A 21559-nucleotide genomic window follows, 5' to 3' on the forward strand; every position below is an offset into this window, starting at 1 on the left:
CCCTTTATTATTATTATTATTATTATTATTATTATTATTATTATTATTATTATTTATTAGATTTGTATGCCACCCCTCTCCGTAGACTCGGGGCGGCTCACAGCAATAATAAGAACAATATACGGTAACAAATCTAATAATTAAAAGACTAAATTTGTCCTGGATTTGTCTCCCAGCTCCTGGATCGGAATAAGCAAAGACCTTGGGTGCCCCGGAGAGCAGGGGGCCAAGAGGCAAAGTCCCTGCCCTGCCAGTCCACCCCTCCTTTGGTTTCCACAAGGCCGGGGGTTCTGGCTTCATCCTGCGGGGTGGATGGGGGAGACATTGTGCTGCCCGAATGGACAGTCACAGCTCCTCCAATAGCAGCAGTCGAACCTGTAAGAGGAGTGAAGATGGAACAGACATCTGAGCTGTACCAACATTTCCCAAGAGCTATAGAGCGTGATTACCCTAAGAGGCATATCTAAAGAGAAATTCTGGCGACTATTAATAGTAAAATTATAAAAACGATTAGGGAAATAGGGTGTAGGATATAGATAAAGCCATATAACAAAATAATGATAGTTTATACATTCTACTTGGGATGCATTATGCAAAGATCCAGTTCTCTGGGGAGCTCTCTAATGCTGGGAGAGGAAAGAGAAGGGGGGGCAGGGGGGGGGACTGACTCAGTTACAGTTCCTGGGGGTACATTGTGGGGAGACCTAAAGGACCAGCTTAGGGTGGCCATCACGAGATGACAGGTAACAGTCAAGAGGAATGGCCCTTACCTGATCCATAGGCTCACGATATTCTGCACCTTCCTAAATTAAGAAGAGTGTATTATCTTAGAGTAAGAAGCAGTGGGCCACCTTGGGAATAGAATAGAATAGAATAGAATTTTATTGGCCAAGTGTGATTGGACACACAAGGAATTTGTCTTGGTGCAGATGCTCTCAGCGTACATAAAAGAAAAAGATACATTTGTAAAGAATCATGAGGTCCAACACTTAATGATTGTCATGGGGGACAAATAAGCAATGAAGAAACAATCAATATTAATAAAAATCTTAGGATACAAGCAACAAGTTACAGTCATACAGTCCTAAGTGGGAGGAAAAGGATGATAGGAACAATGAGAAAAACTAGTAGCAATAGAAGTGCAGATTTAGTAAAAGGTTTGACAGTGTTGAGTGGGGAATGAAGAGCCTTTGCGACATTTCTGTCCAATGCTCAGTAGAAGGGCAGTTCAAGTGATGTTCCAAGGGCAGAGAAGGGGCCCTGTGTGTGTGTTTGTGTGTGTGTGCGTAACCTGGTATCGTGATGGGCAACAGGGCAAGGCAGCCTCCGTAGGGAATAATCGACACGGAGCAGTGGTCAAAATCAAAGAGCAGCACGCACACAGCCTGCAAGGAAAACTCACGGCATCGCTTTGTCCTCCAAAACTCTCTGAACAAATCCCCACTTTAAAAGTTTACGGAAGGCCCCAAAGGAGCCGATCAAAGGAAGCTGCGGTGGACTCCTGGGGTAGAACTGCCTGCCCAAGGAGACGAGTGGGGAGGAGGCCCCAAGGGAGGAGGCCCCAAGGATGCACTTCCCAGACTGCTGCCTTCCCTACAGAGGGGGACCTACCCGGAGACCCTGAGCCGGAGCCAGCCTTGCCCTCCTCGGCCACAGCACCTGCTCCAAGGGCACCCAGCCAAGTTAGTCTTTCAAAAACAAGCTACCCCAAATACCTCTAAGAAATCCCAAGGCAGCTCCCACTCAGCCCCAACCGCTTTGTAGCTTCCACAATTGTATAACTGAAGTCGGGTTCTGGGGGGAGTGGGGGGGAGCAGACAGACAGCGCAGCCCCCCTCCCTTTGCTCGCCTTTAAATCTCTCTCTTTTCTTCGCTTCAGCACTGGCTGGAATTCACCAAGTCTATTGTGAAGCAAATGCGATGTAAGTATTTATGTTCATGATCTATTCAGTCGGCTGGCATGCCTCTACCTTGGCCCCCGTGGGAGGGTCTGGATCTCTGAAGGGGGAGGGGGTGGGGTGGACTACAGGGAAGCAGCAGCTGCCAAAGGGGGGAGAGGTTCATGCTGAATGGGGGCGGGAGGGGGCAGGGGGAGAGAAGAGGCAATCCAGAGCTGCATAGGAAAAGAACTAAGAGAGCCATTTCCTAAACATCTCCCAGAGTATATCCATTAGGGTTAGAGCACTCTAGCTTTAGTCTGGCAAGATTCTGTCTATAGCAGTGATGGCCAACCTACGGCACGGGTGCCACAGGTGGCACGCAGAGCCATTGCCCTAAATCAGTCCCAGTGTGCATGTGTGTGCCAGCCAGCTGATGTTTGGCTCACACAGAGGTTCTGGGAGGTCATTTTTGGCTTCAAGAGAGCCTCCGTGGGATGGGGGAGGGTTTTTTACCCTTCCCCGGCTCCAGGGAAGCCTTTGTAGCCTGGGAAGGGTGAAATACGAGCTTGCTGGGCCCACCAGAAGTTGGGAAACAGGCCGTTTCCAGCCTCCAAGGGGTCTCCAGGGGGTGAGGGAAGCTGTTTTCACCCTCGCCAAGCATTGAATTATGGATGTGGGCACTCGCACATGCACGATATCATGCACGCACGCTCTTTCGGCACCCAAGGAAAAAAAGGTTTGCCATCACTGGTCTATAGTGTGCCGTGATTATTATTATTATTATTATTATTATTATTATTATTATTATTATTATTATTATTATAGAATAGAATAGAATAGAATAGAATTTTATTTTAATGGCCAAGTGTGATTGGACACACAAGGAATTTGTCTTGGTGCATATGCTCTCAGCGTACATAAAAGAAAATATACATTTGTCAAGAATCATGTGGTACAACACTTAATGATTGTCATAGGGGTCAAATAAGCAATGAAGAAGCAATATTAATAAAAATCTTAGGATATAAGCCACAAGTTACAGTCACACAGTCAACATGGGAGGAAATGGGTGATAGGAATGATGAGAAAAACTAGTAGAATTATATGTTATATTATTATTATATATTAGATTTGTATGCCGCCCTTCTCCGAAGATGGGCGAACCTATGGCACGTGTGCCGGAGGTGGCATGCAGGGCCTCTCTGCCGGCACACGCACCATCGCCCCAGGTCAGATCTCCACGGGGTTTCTTTCGTGAGCATCTGTTTTCCTGCAAATGATGAAACAGAAGCTCATGAAAGAAAAAGATCTCACCTCTTACCACACTGCCAGTGTTGGGATATCCCACCTCCTGCCAGCCAGCTGGTTTTCGGGTCTCTGCTGTGCGTGAGCTTGTCCATGCACATTCACGCGTGTTGGTGGATGTGCATGTTCACACGCCCACACGTTTCAATTTGGGCCTGCGCATGTTAAGTTTGGGCACTTGGTGTCTAAAAGGTTTGCCATCACTGATCTAGTGGAAGCTAATAAACTTTGGCTAGATGGTGTTACGTTGTTCTTAGGCTACCCCCGAGATCCACCTTGCCAGACTCTTACTCTCCCCAAAATGCTGTTTTTTTATCACTGTTGTTAGCCGCCCCGAGTCTGCGGAGAGGGGCGGCATACAAATCCAATAAATAAATAAGTAAAAGAGAGGGGAACTCAGGCGTGGCCACAGATCCACAAGGAACCATGGTAACTCCATAGCGGCTAGCAGAGGTCTCACCTAAGTGCCAGCAGCAGATGGACACACGGGTCAGTGTTTCTTCATTAGCCACAACGATGCAGTTGTTGCAGCTGGTCAGGAAAAACCTCCAGTAGCTGTAGCCACCCAGTGACAAGAGCAGCACAGCCAGTCCCGGTGTGCTTGCAGGGCAGCTGGCTTGAGGAGTGTGGAGAGGACATGGACCAATTAACCTTCCTTACTCCGTGCCAGATGATCACGGGCAGAAGCGCCAACTGACCAGGCCAGGCTGAGTTTTTTTATTAAGCTTTGTTGAAGATCGTAGCAGCAAAACTGCCATTCCTTGGATGGAAGGCAACGACCTGATACGGGCAAGTATCAGAACTTCCTCAGGAGATTTAGAGCCCTACTTGGTGGCCCCATTCAGAGGATTTATTTTTATTATTTATTTATTATTTAGATTTGTATGCTGCCCCTCTCCGCAGACTCGGGGCTGCTCACAGCAAAATAAAACAATTCATAACAAATCTAAATTGTAGTTTAAAATATTTAAAAACCCCATTTACTAAACAAACATACATACAAACATACCATTCATAAATTGTATATACCCGGGGGAGATGTCTCAGTTCCCCCATGCCTGACGACAAAGACTCGGGGCAGCTAACAACAATATAAAAAGACAATGTAAACAAATCTAATATTAAAAACAATCTAAAAAACCCCAATTTAAAGAACCACTCATACATACAAGCATACCATGTATAAATTCTATAAGCCTAGGGGGAAGGGAATTTTCAATTCCCCCATGCCTGACGACAGAGGTGGGTTTTAAGGAGCTTAAGGAAGGCAAGGAGAGTAGGGGCAGTTCTAATCTCTCGGGGGAGTTGGTTCCCGAGGGCCGGGGCCGCCACAGAGAAGGCTCTTCCCCTGGGTCCCACCAAGCGACATTGTTTAGTTGACAGGACCCGGAGAAGGCCCACTCTGTGGGACCTAATCGGTCGCTGGGATTCGTGCGGCAGAAGGCGGTCCTGGAGATATTCTGGTCCAATGCCATGAAGGGCTTTAAAGGTCATAACCAACACTTTGAATTGTGACCGGAAATTGATCGGCAGCCAATGCAGACTGCGGAGTGTTGGTGAAACATGGGCATACCTAGGTAAGCCCATGACTGCTCTCGCAGCTGCATTCTGCACGATCTGGAGTTTCCGAACACTTTTCAAAGGTAGCCCCATGTAGAGAGCATTACAGTAGTCGAACCTCGAGGTGATGAGGGCATGAGTGACTGTGAGCAGTGAGTCCCGGTCCAAATAGGGCCGCAACTGGTGCACCAGGCGAACCTGGGCAAACGCCCCCCTCGCCACAGCTGAAAGATGGTTCTCTAATGTGAGCTGTGGATCGAGGAGGATGCCCAAGTTGCGGACCCTCTCCGAGGGGGGTCAATAATTCCCCCCCCCCCCCCCCATGGTGCATTAAGTGGTCTTGTGCTTGTCTAGAGCAGTGATTTTCAACCTTTTTTGAGCCGCGGCACATTTTTTTACATTTACGAAACCCTGGGGCACATTGAGCTGGGAGGTGGGGGGGCTAAAAAAAGTTTGGACAAAAAAATTCTCTCTCTCTTCCTCCCTTTCGCTCTATTTCTCTCTCCCTCCCTCGTTCTCTCCCTTCCTCTTTCTTTCTCTCTCCATCCCTCTTTCTTTCTCTTCCTTCCTTCCTCTCTTTTTTGCTCTCTTTCTCTCTCCCTCCCTACCTCCCTCTATGTCTTTCTCTCTCTCCTTCCCTCCCTCTTTCTCTCTCTCTCACTTTCTTTCTCTCTTGTTCTCTTTCTCTCACTCTCTCTTTCTCTTGCTTTCTTTCTCTCTTTCTTTCTCTCTCTCTTCCTTTCTCTCTCTGAACTTCGTGGCACACCTGAACATGTCGCGGCACACTGGTTGAAAAACACTGGTCTAGAGGATCTTGGTTCCTCTCGTTGTTCTAGACCTGATGGAATCCACTGAGTTGAGAGAAGTGCTGACTTTTGCCACTGGATCCTAGGTGGAATTGTAGCTGAGTGACAAATAACACCTGGGACTTCCTTTCTCTTGTCATATTATATTCTCCAGTTTCTGATGAGCAGTGTTCCATTTTTCTGAGACACAAATCCTCTTTTCGTTCTGGATGAAGTCAGCTTTTGCTAGGCCAGATTGGAGGTGCCCCCAAAGGGTGAGGGCTCCCCTGGGGCTGATGGATTCAATTCAATTCAATTCATTAGATTTGTATGCCGCCCCTCTCCGAAGACTCAGGGCGGCTCACAACAATAATAAAAACAGTATAACAATGGAACAAATCTAATAATAAAATTATATTTAAAAACCCCAACAATTTAAAAACACATACATACCAAACATAAAATATAAGAAAACCTGGGGGAGATGTCTTAATTCCCCCATGCCTGGCGATATAGGTGGGTCTTGAGTAATTTGCAAAAGACATTGAGGGTGGGGACCGTTCTAATCTCCGGGGGGAGTTGATTCCAGAGGGCCGGGGCCGCCACAGAGAAGGCTCTTCCCCTGGGGCCCGCCAAACGACATTGGACATTCCTTTAGACAAACACCCCCCCCCAGCCCATCTCAGACCTTTTTCTCTTCTGCAGCTCAGCCCCCCTTCACCATGTGCTTCCGAGTGAAGTTCTACCCCACCGACCCAGCTGCTCTGAAAGAGGAGATCACCAGGTAAGGCAGGGAGGGGCCTTCTCCCATGTTGGACCGGCCATAGGAAAAGCTTCTGGGGTGGGAGGCACTGGGCTTTGCTCCGATACCTCTATGGGGAAGGAGAGAAAGGGGGAAAGGAAAAGGACGTGGGTGTTGCTTTCCAGCAGGGCTGCCTTTAGCGATGGGCTTTGCCAGCAGCAAATGTCCTCCAGGGAGGATCAAGTCCTGCTTCTGAGCCTCCTGCTGGACACCCCTGAACTTGACCAACTAGGGGGCTGGAGCCTGAAACATACAATGAACAGTTGCAGGAACTGGCTAGTCTAGGGGGGAGAAGGACCAGGGGAGACATGAGAGAATCTTCCAATGTTTGAGGGGCTGCCACAGAGAGGGGGAAGGGGGCCAAGCTATTTTCTGCACTGCCAGAGGAGAAAGGAGATCCATTAGGACCTTGGAACAGGTTAGGTAGCCCCTCTCCCCTTTCTACTACAAGAGGTGCTGGGGGTCTGAGGTTGGGCTCCAGGGCTGCCGAGATGGTCTCAAAAGCAGAAGTGGAGACTCTTCCAATTTACCACTGCCACCGAGCTGCACTTAGTCCATTCCTGGGTGGCCTCTCTAGAGGATTCCGGCTCCCCCTGCCTGCACCTTATCTGCCCCTTGGATCATGTCTTGTGGGGCCTCCTGCTGCCTTCAGCCCAACTGTCCCAGCCCAGCAGGTGCGAGGGTGTCACCAAGAGCAGCGTTCAGCCTTGCAGAGGGAAGGGCCGGTGGAGGCATCCGGCTCAGAGGCCTGGAAACACTCTCCTTCAGACTGGCTCAGACACTGCCATTCCTGCCCGGACGTTTTGGAGCAGAGCCCTCTGGGAGGGAGAAGCTTAGCGAGGAGGGCCGACCACCGGAAGAGGCCCCGAGATGGTTCAGGGAGGCCCGAGCGGCTTCTGCAGAAGGTGTCGGCAGGAACGCACTCATCCCTCTCGCTCTGGTTCCCCTGACAGGTATCTCGTCTTCTTGCAGATCAAACGAGATCTGTATCATGGGCGCCTCCTGTGCAAGACCTCGGATGCTGCTCTGCTGGCCGCCTACATCCTGCAAGGTAAGGGGGGAGTGTTTTCTGTTTCGCGGGCTTCCAATAGATTCCAATCTCCCAGAATCACTTCTTTATTCATAAAGACCCCCCCCCCCCGGACTACTAATTGTGATGCATGATAGTGATCAAATTGGTTGACTGATTTTATTATATTGGGTTTTTAGCTTGTAGTTTTTAATTAATTAGATTTGTTTATATGCACTGTTTTATATTATGTGAACTGCCCAGAGTCTTCAGAGAAGGGCGGCACACAAATCTAGTAAGTAAGTAAGTAAGTAAGTAAGTAAGTAAGTAAGTAAGTAAGTAAGTAAGTAAGTAAGTAAGTAAGTAAGTAAGTAAATAAATAAGTAAATAAGTAAATAAGTAAATAAAATAAAATAAAATAAACAAACTAACTTTTTATTCAAACTCAGGCACACATGAATGAAATCTCAGGGTTAAAAGTAGCATAGGAGCAGATTCTATCTCATTTAGAGCTAGTTTTGATCAAAGTCCGGGAAGAGAACCAAACTCATTCTTTATTTACATTCCTTAGATAATACCTATTCATTTGCTCAAAACATATGCACTAGCTCACCAAAAACATTTACTGGCACAGCAATCCCGTGCCGATTGTCTTTTTGGGGCAGAAATCATGGTTTTAAACTTCATTCAAGCACACCCCATTTCTCAACGACGTTGAGGCTCCATGCCCTCTTTTCCACAGCCCCATTCCTTTATATTGCCTGGAAGTGACATCACACCTCAAAGAGCTAAGGTTGTGAGTTCGTACCTTTTACTCTGGCTCTCCTCTCGCCTTCTGATCATTCTTCTATAGCGAGGATTTATCCAATTTATTTATTCAATTTTTTTAATGCCGCCCTTCTCTTTAGATTCAGGGTGGTTTACATCATATAAGCAATAGCACTTTTTTAACAGAGCCAGCCTATTGCCCCCACAATCCGGGTCCTCATTTTACCCACCTTGGAAGGAGGGAAGGCTGAGTCAACCTTGAGCCGGTGATGAGATTTGAACCACTGACCTGCAGATCAGCTTAAGTGGCCTGCAGTACTGCACTCTACCTGTTGCACCACCTTGGCTCCTAAATTAATAATAATAATAATAATAATAATAATAATAATTTATTAGATTTGTATGCCGCCCCTCTCTCCGAAGACTTGTTTTCCACTAACGTGTCTTCCTCACTGTCTGACTGGGACCAATCTCCCATTGTCACATCCGCTCTCTCAGGCTTCCCGCAGTCATTTTCTGCCTTGCTCTCTGGTCCCTCTGGCAGCCCCCCTGCCCAGGGTATCCAGAAGGGCCTGGCTCATCCTCCTCAGAACCAGGCGTGACCCGAGGTGGACAAGGAGTACTCACAACAGGGGGAGCTTCAGACGGAGACTTTGGAGAGGGATGAATGGGAGCCCTCACCAAGGCTTCCATCCAAACTGTGCGGCCTTTAAGCCCGTCTGTCCCTAAGCTGGGGGGGGAGGGGGAGGAGCTCTTTGGTGGGCTTTGACTTGCACCCCAGCCCATTTTTTTCCATCACTCCCCTCGTTTTCTTCCCAGGGGAAATAGTTTTGAGGAGGAGACGGGGCCACGTTTGCCCTTTTCTCAACATCTTTTCGGGGCTGAAAGAGATCCTGCAATAAACACGACTAGCCTTTGCAGCCAGTTAGCTTCCTGGTGAATGTACAGTGATACCTTGTCTTACAAACTTAATTGGTTCCGGGACGAGGTTCTTAAGGTGAAAAGTTTGTAAGACGAAACAAGGTTTCCCATAGGAATCAATGGAAAAGCAATTAATGCGTGGGAGCCCATAATTCACCACTTTTGCCAGCCAAAGCGCCCGTTTTTGCGCTGCTGAGATTCCCCTGAGGTTCCCCACCATGGGAAACCCCACCTCCAGACTTCTGTGTTTTTGCAATCCTGCAGGGGAATCCCAGCAGGGGAATCCCAGGATCGCTGGGAGGTGGAGTTTCCCAGCGAAGGGAGCATCAGTGAAATCGCAGCATCGCAAAAACACCGAAGTCCTCGAAACCCCACCTCCGGACCACTTGTGTTTTTGCGATGCTGCGATTTCACTGAGGCTCCGCTCTCTGGGAAACCCCACCTCCGGACTTCCGTTGCCAGCGAAGCGCTTGTTTTTGCAATGCTGGGATTCCCCTGCAGCATCGCAAAAACACAGAAGTCCAGAGGTGGTGTTTCCCATGGAGGGGAGCCTCAGGGGAATCCCAGCAGCACAAAAATGGGAACTTCGCTGGCAACGGAAGTCCAGAGGCGGGGCATCCAAGTGGCGGCGGTGGGTTTGTAAGGTGAAAATAGTTTGTAAGAAGAGGCAAAAAAATCTTAAACCCCAAATTTGTATCTCGAAAAGTTTGTATGACGAGGCGTTTGTAAGACGAGGTATCGCTGTATTTGGTTAAGGGGACATTTCTGAAACAAGAGCTCCAGACGGAGCCCCCGAGGGTCCCCTTTGCTTCCATTTGCCAAAGTCAGCAATTATAGGTGGTTTCATTTCTTTCTTTCAGCCGAAATTGGTGACTATGATCCTGGAAAACATCCAGAGGGATACAGTTCCAAGTTCCAGTTTTTTCCCAAACACTCTGAGAAGTTGGAGAGGAAAATTGCTGAGATCCATAAAATTGAGCTCAGGTGACTCTCTTGCTCTGCGTGTTCATTTGCCTCCTAGATTGTGCAAAAGCGGTTCCTGTAGCACGTCTTGCGCCGAGTCGGGAGCAATCCAGTTCAGCATTGCTAGGGGGGAAGTCGGGTGACCTTAGAGCAGTGTTTCTCAAATAGTGGGGGGGCACAGTGCAATGCCCGGGGGGGGGGGCGTGTGACCCTGGGGAAAAGTGCTTTTTTTGCCGCAGCACACAGCACAGAGCAGGAGATATGAAGTGCATATAACAAACCTTGGGAAACACTGGTCTAGCGAATAAAAGGCAGGGCTGCTGTGAATCCCTTCAGGGCACAGTTGATCCAGGCAAGGAAAAAAACAGAACAGGGCAAGGGTGGTGAATGGCTGGAAGCATCCCTGGAGGGGGGAGAAGCCGGCTAAGGGGAACAGCTGGTGTGTGAGCAGCGGAAACGGTCCCTTTGAAATACAAATGGCCTGGTCCAGCAGGTGCAAATCCAGCCAGATTGCAATTTAATCCAGGATAATTCCAATATTACATTGCAGTGGGGACTGAGGGTTTAAGAATGAGTTGGCAACAATTCAGCCAAGCTGGGCCTGAAGACCTCTTGGGTTTTATCCCATTTGGCAGGTGTTGTTCTGGCTTCAGGCCCCTCCTGGCCGGGGGGAAATTGCTCCCCGTTTGCTCAAGCCGATGCGAGAGGATTGGTCCTTCTCTCTCCCGCCCGCTGTGTTGTTATCTGTTGGGTTATCGTATTGTGCAAGAAACGTTGCATTTCCTATGATTCCAGAAGCATCTTAGGAAAACCCCTGATTCAAGCACTTCTAGCTATTTACTGCATAAGCATTTTGTCAGAATGTTTAAGGTCGCCTTTCGCCCTGACAGCTCTCTGGCTCGGCTGGGAAAGCAGGACCAATTAATAATGTAAAAAGAAAACCATCAAGAATACCAAATTAGGCGCACAAAATTGGCATCGGCATAACAGAAGCTGCCTGGTCCTGGGCTGCTCCCCTGGGCCCTCATCCGCCGGAGCCCAGCCCCATGTGTGGCTGCCAAAGGCCAGCAGGCAGCGGTGGCTCCGTTCGGGGCTCAGAGCGTCCGAGGCCAGGGGATGACCACCCTCGCCCCCTCTTCTCTTCCAGTGGGCAGACCCCCGCGACGGCAGAGCTGAACTTCCTCAGGAAAGCGCAGACCCTGGAGACGTATGGAGTGGACCCCCATCCCTGCAAGGTACATGGTGGGGCTCCCCATCCTTCCTCCTTCTGCACCGAGGGCCTGGGCGTTCACGCTCCACACAGGCAGCAATGAAGCGGGCAGTGGCTGCCCTGGCCGGCTGTGGCATTGGCCACGAAACCCTCCTCCTGGTAGAGACCGAATCCCCCCTGGAAGGGTTATTAAGTAGCCGTGGAGGACAGGCCGCCTCGAGTCCCCCTCCCCACACCGCACCCCTTCACCCTTCCTCACTGCCCTACTGGTTTTGTAAGGCTCCCCTGTTGAGCCAGATCTCAATTGCAGATTGACAGCAATCGGCTGGGGTCTGGAAGCGACACGGCCACCTCCTCCTTGGTCAGAAGCGAGGGGAGAGAAATGGGCACAGCTGCATTTAAATGCTAACCGCGAATCAAAGCATTTGAAAGGAGATTCTGCAGCAAAAGCCGTTAAGGAGGGTCTGCAGCAGAAAGAGATTGGCCAGATCAGCTGGATCGACTTTTGCCAGGTCTTTAATATTTAAGTCAATGTCAAGGAGGGCAACCTGCCCCTTGGTGACCAGAGGCTCCCTGGCCTGCCACGCAGCCTCTCCCAGCTCAGAGAAAACCCCCTCGGTGGCCTGTCCAGAGAGAGCGTGGCCCACCTCGTGGCCAGCTCTCCCGGTGCCATTCCTGCCTGCTGGACCATTGCTTTGCATGGCAGGGGGCCATGGAATAAGCCAGGCCACACTTAGAAATAGGAGTTTAAGTAGGGAAAGGGATGCGGATGGGGGGCCAAATCTTTCCTTCCCGAAACGGAGGGCAGGGATGAGGGGCAGGCCCTTCTACTACAGCAAGGCCTCATTCTGGGCCTTAATGATTATCGTCTTTGGCATTGTCTTCATTTCCTCCAATTTTCAAACCACTGACTTAAACATATAATTTACGCAACACAACCATAATTTAAGGCTGGTGAGCACTGATTACATGAAACTCAAACTTGGGAAGGATCCAACTGTGAAAATGCTGTTCTTTCTTTCTTTCTTTCTTTCTTTCTTTCTTTCTTTCTTTCTTTCTTCCTTCCTTCCTCTCTTTCTCCCTCCCTCCCTCTCCTTCCTTCCTCTCTTTCTCCCTCCCTCCCTCTCTTTTTCCTTCTCCCCTACTTTGTCTTCCATCCAGCAGCTGACAGGGACAAACCACTCAACCCAACTATGGTAGAGACCTCAGTAGTTACCGAGGGCAAATCTTTAGGCTGCTGCCTTGCGGTTTGTACTCCGAATCAATGATGAAGTTTATTTACCTACTTATTTATTAAATCTGTTTGCCACCCATTTCGCCACAAAGGTCAAAAGCAATAAAACTATGCACACACTGCACAGAGATACACCCAGTAACAATGAATTTATAAGTTCTGGTAAAAAGCTGGGGAGGGAGGTGGGATGTGCCCTTAGTCCACCAACCACTTCCAGGGTGATCCTCCAGCTTTTGTGCCTGGCCTTCCAGTCAGGAAGGTGGGAGAAGATCTGACCATGAGGTGGGGGGGGGGGAGGCAAAGGCCAGGAAAAGAAAAGGGCAGGAAAGGCTCTTATGGACCCCACCAGCCAGTATTATTATTATTATTGTTATTGTTATTATTATTTATTGGATTTGTATGCCGCCCCTCTCCGCAGACTCGGGGCGGCTAACAACAGCAGTAAAACAGTACAACAAAAGCCAATACTAAAAAAACAGTTAAAAACCCATTATATAAAAACCAGTCATACCTACAGACATACCATACATAAAATTGTGAAGGCCTAGGGGGAAAGTGTATCTTAGTTCCCCAATGCCTGGCGGCAGAGTTGGGTTTTAAGCAGCTTACGAAAGGCAAGGAGGGTGGGGGCAATTCTAATCTCTGGGGGGAGTTGGTTCCAGAGCGTCGGGGCCGCCACAGAGAAGGTTCATCCCCTGGGTCCCGCCAAGCGACATTGTTTGGTTGACGGGACCCGGAGAAGACCCACTCTGTGGGACCTAACTGGTCGCTGGGATTTGTGCAGCAGAAGGCGGTCCCTGATGTAATCTGGTCCGGTGCCATGAAGGGCTTTATAGGTCATAACCAACACTTTGAATTGTGACCGGAAACTGATCGGCAACCAATGCAGACTGCGGAGTGTTGGAGAAACATTGGCATATTTGGGAAAGCCCATGATTGCTCTCACAGCTGCATTCTGCACGGTCTGAAGTTTCCGAACACTTTTCAAAGGTAGCCCCATGTAGAGAGTGTTACAGTAGTCGAGCCTCGAGGTGATGAGGGCATGAGTGACTGTGAGTAGTGACTCCCGGTTCAAATAGGGCCGCAACTGGTGCACCAGGCGAACGCCCCCCTCGCCACAACTGAAAAATGTTTCTCTAATGTGAGCTGTGGATCGAGGAGGACGCCCAAGTTGCAAACTCTCTCTGAGTGGGTCAATGAATCTCCCCCCAGGGTAATGGACGGACAGATGGAATTGTCCTTGGGAGGCAGGACCCACAGCCACTCCGTCTTGTCTGGGCTGAGTTTGAGTTTGTTGACACCCACCCATTCCTTGACCGAGGGGGCCTCCTCTGCCAGCACGGCTGGGACCGTCCCGTCCCATTGGGATGAGATGGCTCCTCAGGGACCTGGACTCATCCCTCCAGTCCAGGGCTTTCAGGGTAATGGCCAAGGGCACCTGGAAGCAGCTTGCAGGACAGAACAGGAGATGGGAGGCTGCCCCCACGCCACCCACTCTGCCAGCTGTAGCTTCCAGTGGCTCTTCAAGGGTTGAGGGGCTTCAGCACGAGAGGAGCTCCTGGAGCTGTTGTGGCTGCACTTCCAGAAGGGAACCGCTTTGCTGCTGCCTTTTTTCCAACTTCTGATTGTCTGGGATCTCTGAGTGGTCTCCCGCCCAACCCAACCAAGCAAAGTTTTCTCCTCCTCCGCTTTGTTTCCAGACCCCGCCCAGTGCGGACACTCTGGGTTGGAGCCAGCCATTCACGCAGCAGGTGGGGCCCCCTAGAGCGCCCCCTCTGGATGGGCCTTGTGCCCAATGAGCCTTCCCCAATTCCTTTCTTTGACTTTCGGGGCCACTTCAAGCAGCGGCTTCTCCTTCCAAATAAGGTAGAAAGAGGGACCCTGGGGCTAATGGAAAAGCATTAAAACATAAAGCAGTATGAAAATTAAAATGTTACGAGTTACAGTTTTTAAAAGTTTAAAGTTTAAGGAGGCAAGAGTAAATACTTTGTGAAATTAGTTGGCTGAGGGAAAGGAAGGACTGAGGTTACAAAACAATAATACAATATAGCCCTAACCCTAACAATATAATATCTAAAAACTAAACTCTGCAGCCTTCTGCCGCACGAATCCCAGCGACCGGTTAGGTCCCACAGAGTTGGCCTTCTCCAGGTCCCGTCGACTAAGCAATGCCGTCTGGCGGGACCCAGGGGAAGAGCCTTCTCTGTGGTGGCCCCAGCCCTCTGGAATCAACTCCCTCCCAGAGATTAGGACTGCCCCCACCCTCCTTGCCTTTCACAAGCTCCTAAAAACCAACCTATGTCGCCAGGCATGGGGTAATTGATATTCTCCTTAGCTATTATGATTTATGTATGGTTTGCTTGGGTCGTGTGATGATTTTTTATGATAAGGGTTTTAATCTGTTTTTAATATTGGATTTGTACAATGTGTGTTGTGTTGTGAGTTGCCCCAAGTCTTCGGAGAGGGGCGGCATACAAATCTAATAAATTATTATTATATTATTATTATTTCCCCCAGCCCTCTTTGGAGCCCCACTGGGTCCTTTAGTCACCAGGGCAATCAAGTGGGCCCAACCTCCCTGTGGAGGGGGTATAGCTCAGTCTATATTATTAGAATTTATTGTCATTTGGGTCCCATATATAGATTCTATGCATAATTGAACCCAAACTTCGGGATGTGGTATTGGGCCCTGTTGGATCCTAATCTCAGAATGGTTTCCAGTTCAAGTTGAAATTTACTTTTAAGGGGCAAAGTTATTTTAGACCCTTTCTCCTGTCCCAGGGGGGGCCCCAAAAGGGCCCCCGCTTTGGGCAGTAGGAGCAGCCTTGAAAAGCAGAAGGAAGGGCAGCAGCCAAGGCGATGGTCAGAGAAAAGAAATTGGGGTTTTCCGGGCAGGAAGGGAATTTGAGAAAGCATCTCAAAAGATGTGTATGTGTACAAATTCAGGCTTGCAGGATTTATTTATCTATTTATTAGATTTGTATGCCACCCCTCTCCGTAGACTCGGGGCGGCTCACAGCAATAATAAACAATATATAACAAATCTAATAATTTAAGAGAAACACTAAAAAACCCATTATTAAAAGCAGACATACACACAAACATACTATACATAAACTGTATAGGCCCGGGGGGAGATGTTTCAATTCCCCCATGCCTGACGAGAGGTGGGTTTTAAGGAGTTTACGAAAGGCGAGGAGGGTGGGGGCAGTTCTAATCTCTGGGGACAGATGGTTCCAGAGGGTCGGGGCTGCCACAGAGAAGGCTCTTCCCCTGGGTCCCACCAAACGGCATTGTTTAGTTGTTGGGACCCGGAGAAGGCCAACTCTGTGGGATCTAATCGGTCACTGGGTTACCTTATAGAAAAATAACATTTGCTTGTATGACTTTGGCCTCCCCATCTGTTCTACCTTGAAGGGCTGGCAGTCGGTCCTTTTTCTGGGACCACGTGTGGCTGCGTATGCTGGCCCAACCCAGAAACAAGAGGGCCGCTCTGCCCCCAGGCAATGCATGGGAGGGGCCCCTTCTGGTCACGGCCGAATGGGCTGTTGCCTCCCCAAGTGGGAGGAGAGCCATGTCCAGGGTTCAAGAGCTGCGGAGGAACCTCGCTGTTCAACCCAGGCACCCGGCTCAGAGTCCTCAGACGGCCGTAGGGCTCCTCCACGTGCTGCGCTTGCCTGCCCCCCCCCCCGTGGCCTCCCTCGCTGAGCAGCGGTTGGTGTTTTGCAGGACGTCTCTGGAAACGCTGCGTTCCTGGCCTTCACCCCCTTTGGATTCGTGGTCCTGCAGGGAAACAAGCGAGTTCACTTCATCAAATGGTGAGTTCTGCGCCTAAAACCAGCTCCTGTAGTTACCCAGGAGGAAGGGAGCCCCCTCCCCATGTCTCTTCCCCCCCCCTCAAGACTATGCCTGTATTGGAAAGCAAGGAGCTTTGGGGCTTGGTCTTGCTTGACACACACAAACACTTGGCCTCACCCTCAGGGCAGACTTCATTATTTCCTCTCCCCCCCCCCTTTTTGAAAGTAGTTTACAAAATTAAACAGTACAGAAAAGTATATGTTCATATATGTATATATTTGTTTTCGTAGATTTTCACGGGTACAGGTATGACGGTCTTGGTATATTCGGGTTTCTTCCCGTGTAGGATTTAGAAATTTCTGGTGACGTTTCGACGAGGTCCCACTCGTCATCTTCAGGCTGGTGCTTCTGTCCTTGTTCTAGGGCGAACACAGCGAGACCTGAGCTGCTGTATCCCAGCCATAGAAACTGAAATCAGACTCAGAACACACATTGCAAAACAACCAAGTGGCCTGCGAGCTCCAACTACTTAGGATATCACCCCTAATCCACAATCATTAACTAATCAGCATACCTCAGTTAAATCAACGACCCCAGGTGTTACCCCACTCACTCACCAGGAAGTTTCTACACAGCAGGCAATTGCTGAGCCATCAAACCACACCCAGCCACCAGTATTTATAGAAGGAAGGCAGCTCAGGTCTCGCTGTGTTCGCCCTAGAACAAGGACAGAAACACCAGCCTGAAGATGACAAGTGGGACCTCATTGAAACGTCGCCAGAAATTTCTAAATCCTACATGGGAAGAAACCCAAATATACCAAGACCGTCATAGATAGATAGATAGATATAGATTAGATTATTTATATATATATATATATATGGAGAGAGAGAGAGATGGAAAAGATAAAAAGAAAGAAGCAGAAAAAAAGTGAACACTAGATTCAAAAAGAAAAAGGAAGGAAAGAAAAGAAAGGAAGGGACAGGAAAGAAAGGAAGAAAGAAAAAGAAGAGATTTAAACTTTTGATTCTGACTTCTGATTGTCATTTCAGTGGTTATAGAGATGTCTGGATGCCCTCCCAGATTATGTGTATGACCCAGTTCCCTTCTTCCCGTATAAAGCCTGCCTTAATCACCAGTTCATTTTCATACATTTCCAGTGAAAAGTCCAAAAAGCCTTTGGTTAAAAATAGTTGTGACTCATTTGGTTAGTTGTTCCATGACCAAAGAGGTCAGTTAGCCATTTCCACATTTCTCCATCTTTATGATCCTCTCTTCTTTTCATTCTGCCTTTTCCCATCTTGGTGCACATAATGACCTTATTGCAGTTAATCTTCCCTGAGTCTTTTATAATTGGCTTCCAATGAAGAAAATTCAGGTTTCCACTAAATATATATTTTTTAAATGGTCTGCATTTTGTACTTGCATCCATTATTATTATTATTATTACTATTATTATTACTATTGCTTTTTTAAGTTTACATGGTAAACATGTCCTTTCATACCATACACATTTTCAACAGTACTTAGAGATACCTTTATATCTCTCTGTTAACATATGTCTATTGATGTCTGATTTGTCTGAAAATAGGGTTGAGTCTGCCCATATGGTGTGAAATGAAGGAGTTTTCTGACTGCCGTTTGGTGTTGTGACATGAAAACTTCTTCATGTCACAACACATGGACAGATTCAAGCATCGTTGCACCTGGCAATGTCATCATCCTAGCTCACAGCTAGTTAAGTCCATACGATGCGCAGTTAGTGTCCTTTCTCTGGCTTTGTCTTGTAGCCTGTTGTTGATATGCCCGTGTCCTCTTTGACCTTTTTACTGCAGCTCCATCCTGAGCTTCACGTATTTTTCGACAATATCTCCTATGCCCCTTTCCTGGTCACTTAAGCTACACACACCCACATTGGACTGTCCGCCGGGCGATTCGTCCTCCGCCCACGTCAGCCCAGCGTGGCTCTCTCCATTTAACCTGCTCCTTCAAATCTGCCAGGCACTGCTGCCCCTCCTGAGGCCGAGATGCCTTCTCCACCACAACCACCCCCGCCCTGAGCCATCAATGTTCAACTTGGATTTGCAACCACTCTCCTTTTCCAAAAGAGGTTTCGTTTAACTTAGTGTTTTCTGCAGCTTGATTTAAAACCTCTGCCATTGGCCAGGGTCCCTTCTGCCGCATGAATCCCAGCAACCGGTTAGGTCCCAGAGTGGGCCTTCTCCGGGTCCCATCAACAAAACAATGTCGTTTGGCGGGGCCCAGGGGAAAAGCCTTCTCTGTGGCGGCCCCGGCCCTCTGGAACCCCCCCCCCCCCCGGAGATTAGAATTGCCCCCACCCTCGTTGCCTTTTGTAAGCTCCTTAAAACCCACCTCTGCCGTCAGGCATGGGGGAGCTGAGATATTCTTTCCCCCTAGGCCTTTACAATTTATGCATGTTATGTTTGTTTGTAGGGATGTTTGGTTTTTACAATAAGGGTTTTTAGTTGTTTTAGTATTGGATTTATATGATGTTTTTTATTACTGTTGTTAGCCGCCCCGAGTCTACGGAGAGGGGCGGAATACAAATCCAATTAATAATAATAATAATAATAATAATAATAATAATAATAATAATAATATGTGGGGGCTGCCCTTGTCATGCGAGGCCGGAGGATCTGTGGTGATGCCCTCTTTCATGGAACGGCCTCTCTTTTGCTTGCAGGGACGAAGTGGCCAAGATGAAATTTGAAGGCAAGACGTTCTATTTATATGTATGTCAGAAAGAGGTGAGTGCCGCCTTCCAAAGCGATCTGCTTAGTGAGACCGAATAAATCCAGTGGCATCTCTGCCTGCAGATCACCAAGAGATCTCAAGAAGTTATCTGGATCCAGGTTAAACTCGGTATTGCCTTATTAAAGCAACCGCCAGGCCGAGAAACTGGGATGTTTCCAAATGGATCAGCAGAGCTTCCTTGGTTCTAGGCTCCATCGAACCCCAGAATCCAGCTCAGACAGGCCTGCCTTCATCAATGAGCAATGCTGGTCAAAAGGGGTGGGGCCAGTGTAGATGGACCCACCCACTTGGGTTTGTTGGATGCTGAGCTTCCTCTCTGCCTGGAGAAAAAGCTCCCAGATTTCCAGGCCTCCCCCGGAACAAATACGGGGAGTTTCCCAATTGGCCCCTTGAGCAGCCTTTGCATCCTTGCAAGGAGGGTCCCAGCCCAGGCACAGAGCCCCTGGGACATTTTTTAAAAAAAATAAAAATATTTTTATTAAATTTTATTACAACAACAAAATACTTAAAGAAAAAGTGCCCAACACCAATAAACCCCACCACCATTTAGGGGGTTAAATTATTTACAATAAGTTTCAATTTCTTCCTTAGCCCCGGTTTACATTTCTTTACATACAAAAAGTGATTGGAATTTATTTTTCACATTGTCGTCATAAATTCTACTTAAGATATAATGTTTCACCTTATTCCATCGTGCCATCAGCTTCTCCAATTTATTTTCATCAAAGTTATTTAATCTTATTTCCATAATTTCGAAGTGGATGTGGTCCACCATGTACCAGTACCAATTCTGGATTGTCCATTTATTGCTATCCTTCCACTGAGAGCTTCTGGGACTTGAAGTGCATGGAGGGGGTTCTGTCCCCCCAATTCTATGCTGTACTTTTGCCAGGCAGAGGGAATAGCGTACCCTCTTCACCACATCCCAAGATTAAACACCCTCCCACCACACTTCCCACTTTGTTCTCCCAAAGTTGGGGGGCAGAGGAGTAAGTAGTAGTCCAGGGCACTGCTGGCTGGGGAGAGAAACAAATCTTGAGGTCTGGGACAGGCTGCCTGCTTTCCCAGACTCTGCTTGGGAGATCTGGGTGTCCAGTAGAGAGAAGGTGTCTGCTTTGTCAAAAAGCCAAGATGGTGGCCACCTGCCCTGTTTAACATGCATCGCAAGACATTAAAAAATCCAGGCTGGGACTTTGATGGCAAAGAACAGAGAAGATGAAGGATGCTATGCAAGATAACCTAACCCGAGCACTAGGCAAAAGGGACTAAAGCAATTGTTAAGTCTAGAACGCCCAGATAACATTTGGAAATGGATCAGGCGTCTCTCCAATTCACTGGACCATAACCACGAAGAAGAGGACCCTTACAACCAGAGTGGCAAAATTCTGTTCTGAGAGCCCACCTTAACAAAAGGAGTTTTAGACACACTGGGAGTAAAGAGTTGGTAAACTGCAGCGATAGAAAGCGCCCAGGCAACCATAGTGCTTGGGTGGAAAGACGATAATAAATGGACGATAAAAAATTAGTGCAGGTACATGGTGGACCACATTCACTATGAAATTATGGAAATCAGATTACATAATTATAATGAAGAGAAATTAGCAGCAACAATGAGGTGGTGGGAGAAGGTTAAAAATTATATATTAACAATATCAGCAAGCGATGCAAATGTAAGAAATAAAATTCAATCACTTTATAATGAATGAACAATGTAACCCAGAGATGAAGCAAATGAAGGATACAAAATTGAGTCTTCCCTGGTGAAGGGAATCTTTATTTTTTTTGTTTGGTGATGGTACACTTTTATGGTTTATGCTTTTGTTTTGTTTTCTGTAAAACTTTTTAAAAAATCAATAAAAATTATATTTTTAAAAAAAAGGGAGTAAAGAGTTGGTTTCCTGTTCTGGCCCACTACAGAGCTGGATCTAAACCCATCCATGTTTTTGTTTGTTTAATTCTATTTTTCATGCTTTCTTTCAAACAATATCAAGACCATCTATAAATTAACCACAAACATTTTTTTCTGGGATTCTGATAGGAAAAGAAAATTGTTCTGACCTATTTTGCTCCAACTCCTGAAGCCTGCAAGCATCTCTGGAAATGTGGGATTGAAAATCAAGCCTTTTATAAGTGAGTAGAAGGTGTCTTTTCCAGGAATGCTTTCTCTCCTTTCTGTCCTCAGCAGTTGCCAATGCAGAGCCTGCCCCCTCAGCCCAAAGCGGCGGTGGTCCAGGATTGGTTTCTGCTGCAGCCACAACTTGCCCTGTAAATGGGCCTCTGATCTGGTTGGTGATCCCTCTGGCTGTTGCCTGGGAATTCTTTCCATCTCCCAGACCAGGGGTAGGCAAAGTTGGCTGTTCTATGACTTGTGGACTTCAACTCCCAGAATTCCTGAGCTAGCAAGATTGGCTCAGGAATTCTGGGAGTTGAAGTCCACAAGTGATACAAGAGCCAACTTTGCCTACCCCTGTCCCAGACGAAGCTCAGAAGCCTGAGAAAGAATTTCCGTGAGAAAGAATTTCTCAGCAAGAGCATCTGCTGTCCAGGGG

At 47.9% G+C, this 21559-nt stretch overlaps 1 protein-coding gene across 4 annotated transcripts in view; it reads left to right on the top strand.

Annotated features, from left to right (window-relative positions):
• The window catches only part of FRMD5 (FERM domain containing 5), a 103760-nt gene that overhangs the window by 71223 nt on the left and 10978 nt on the right, over positions 1–21559 (top strand). For 3 of the 4 annotated variants that reach the window (XM_070762393.1, XM_070762394.1, XM_070762396.1), the window contains 8 exons: positions 1880–1922; positions 6236–6314; positions 7286–7383; positions 9891–10014; positions 11141–11228; positions 16167–16255; positions 18940–19003; positions 21049–21140. In XM_070762393.1, coding sequence (XP_070618494.1) covers positions 1880–1922; positions 6236–6314; positions 7286–7383; positions 9891–10014; positions 11141–11228; positions 16167–16255; positions 18940–19003; positions 21049–21140 — 677 coding nt within the window. The remainder of the gene's footprint in view (positions 1–1879; positions 1923–6235; positions 6315–7285; positions 7384–9890; positions 10015–11140; positions 11229–16166; positions 16256–18939; positions 19004–21048; positions 21141–21559) is intronic. The other variant, XM_070762397.1, reaches the window with a different exon arrangement.

This window comes from Erythrolamprus reginae, chromosome 10, assembly GCF_031021105.1.
Source record: "Erythrolamprus reginae isolate rEryReg1 chromosome 10, rEryReg1.hap1, whole genome shotgun sequence".
Lineage (NCBI taxonomy): Eukaryota > Metazoa > Chordata > Lepidosauria > Squamata > Dipsadidae > Erythrolamprus > Erythrolamprus reginae.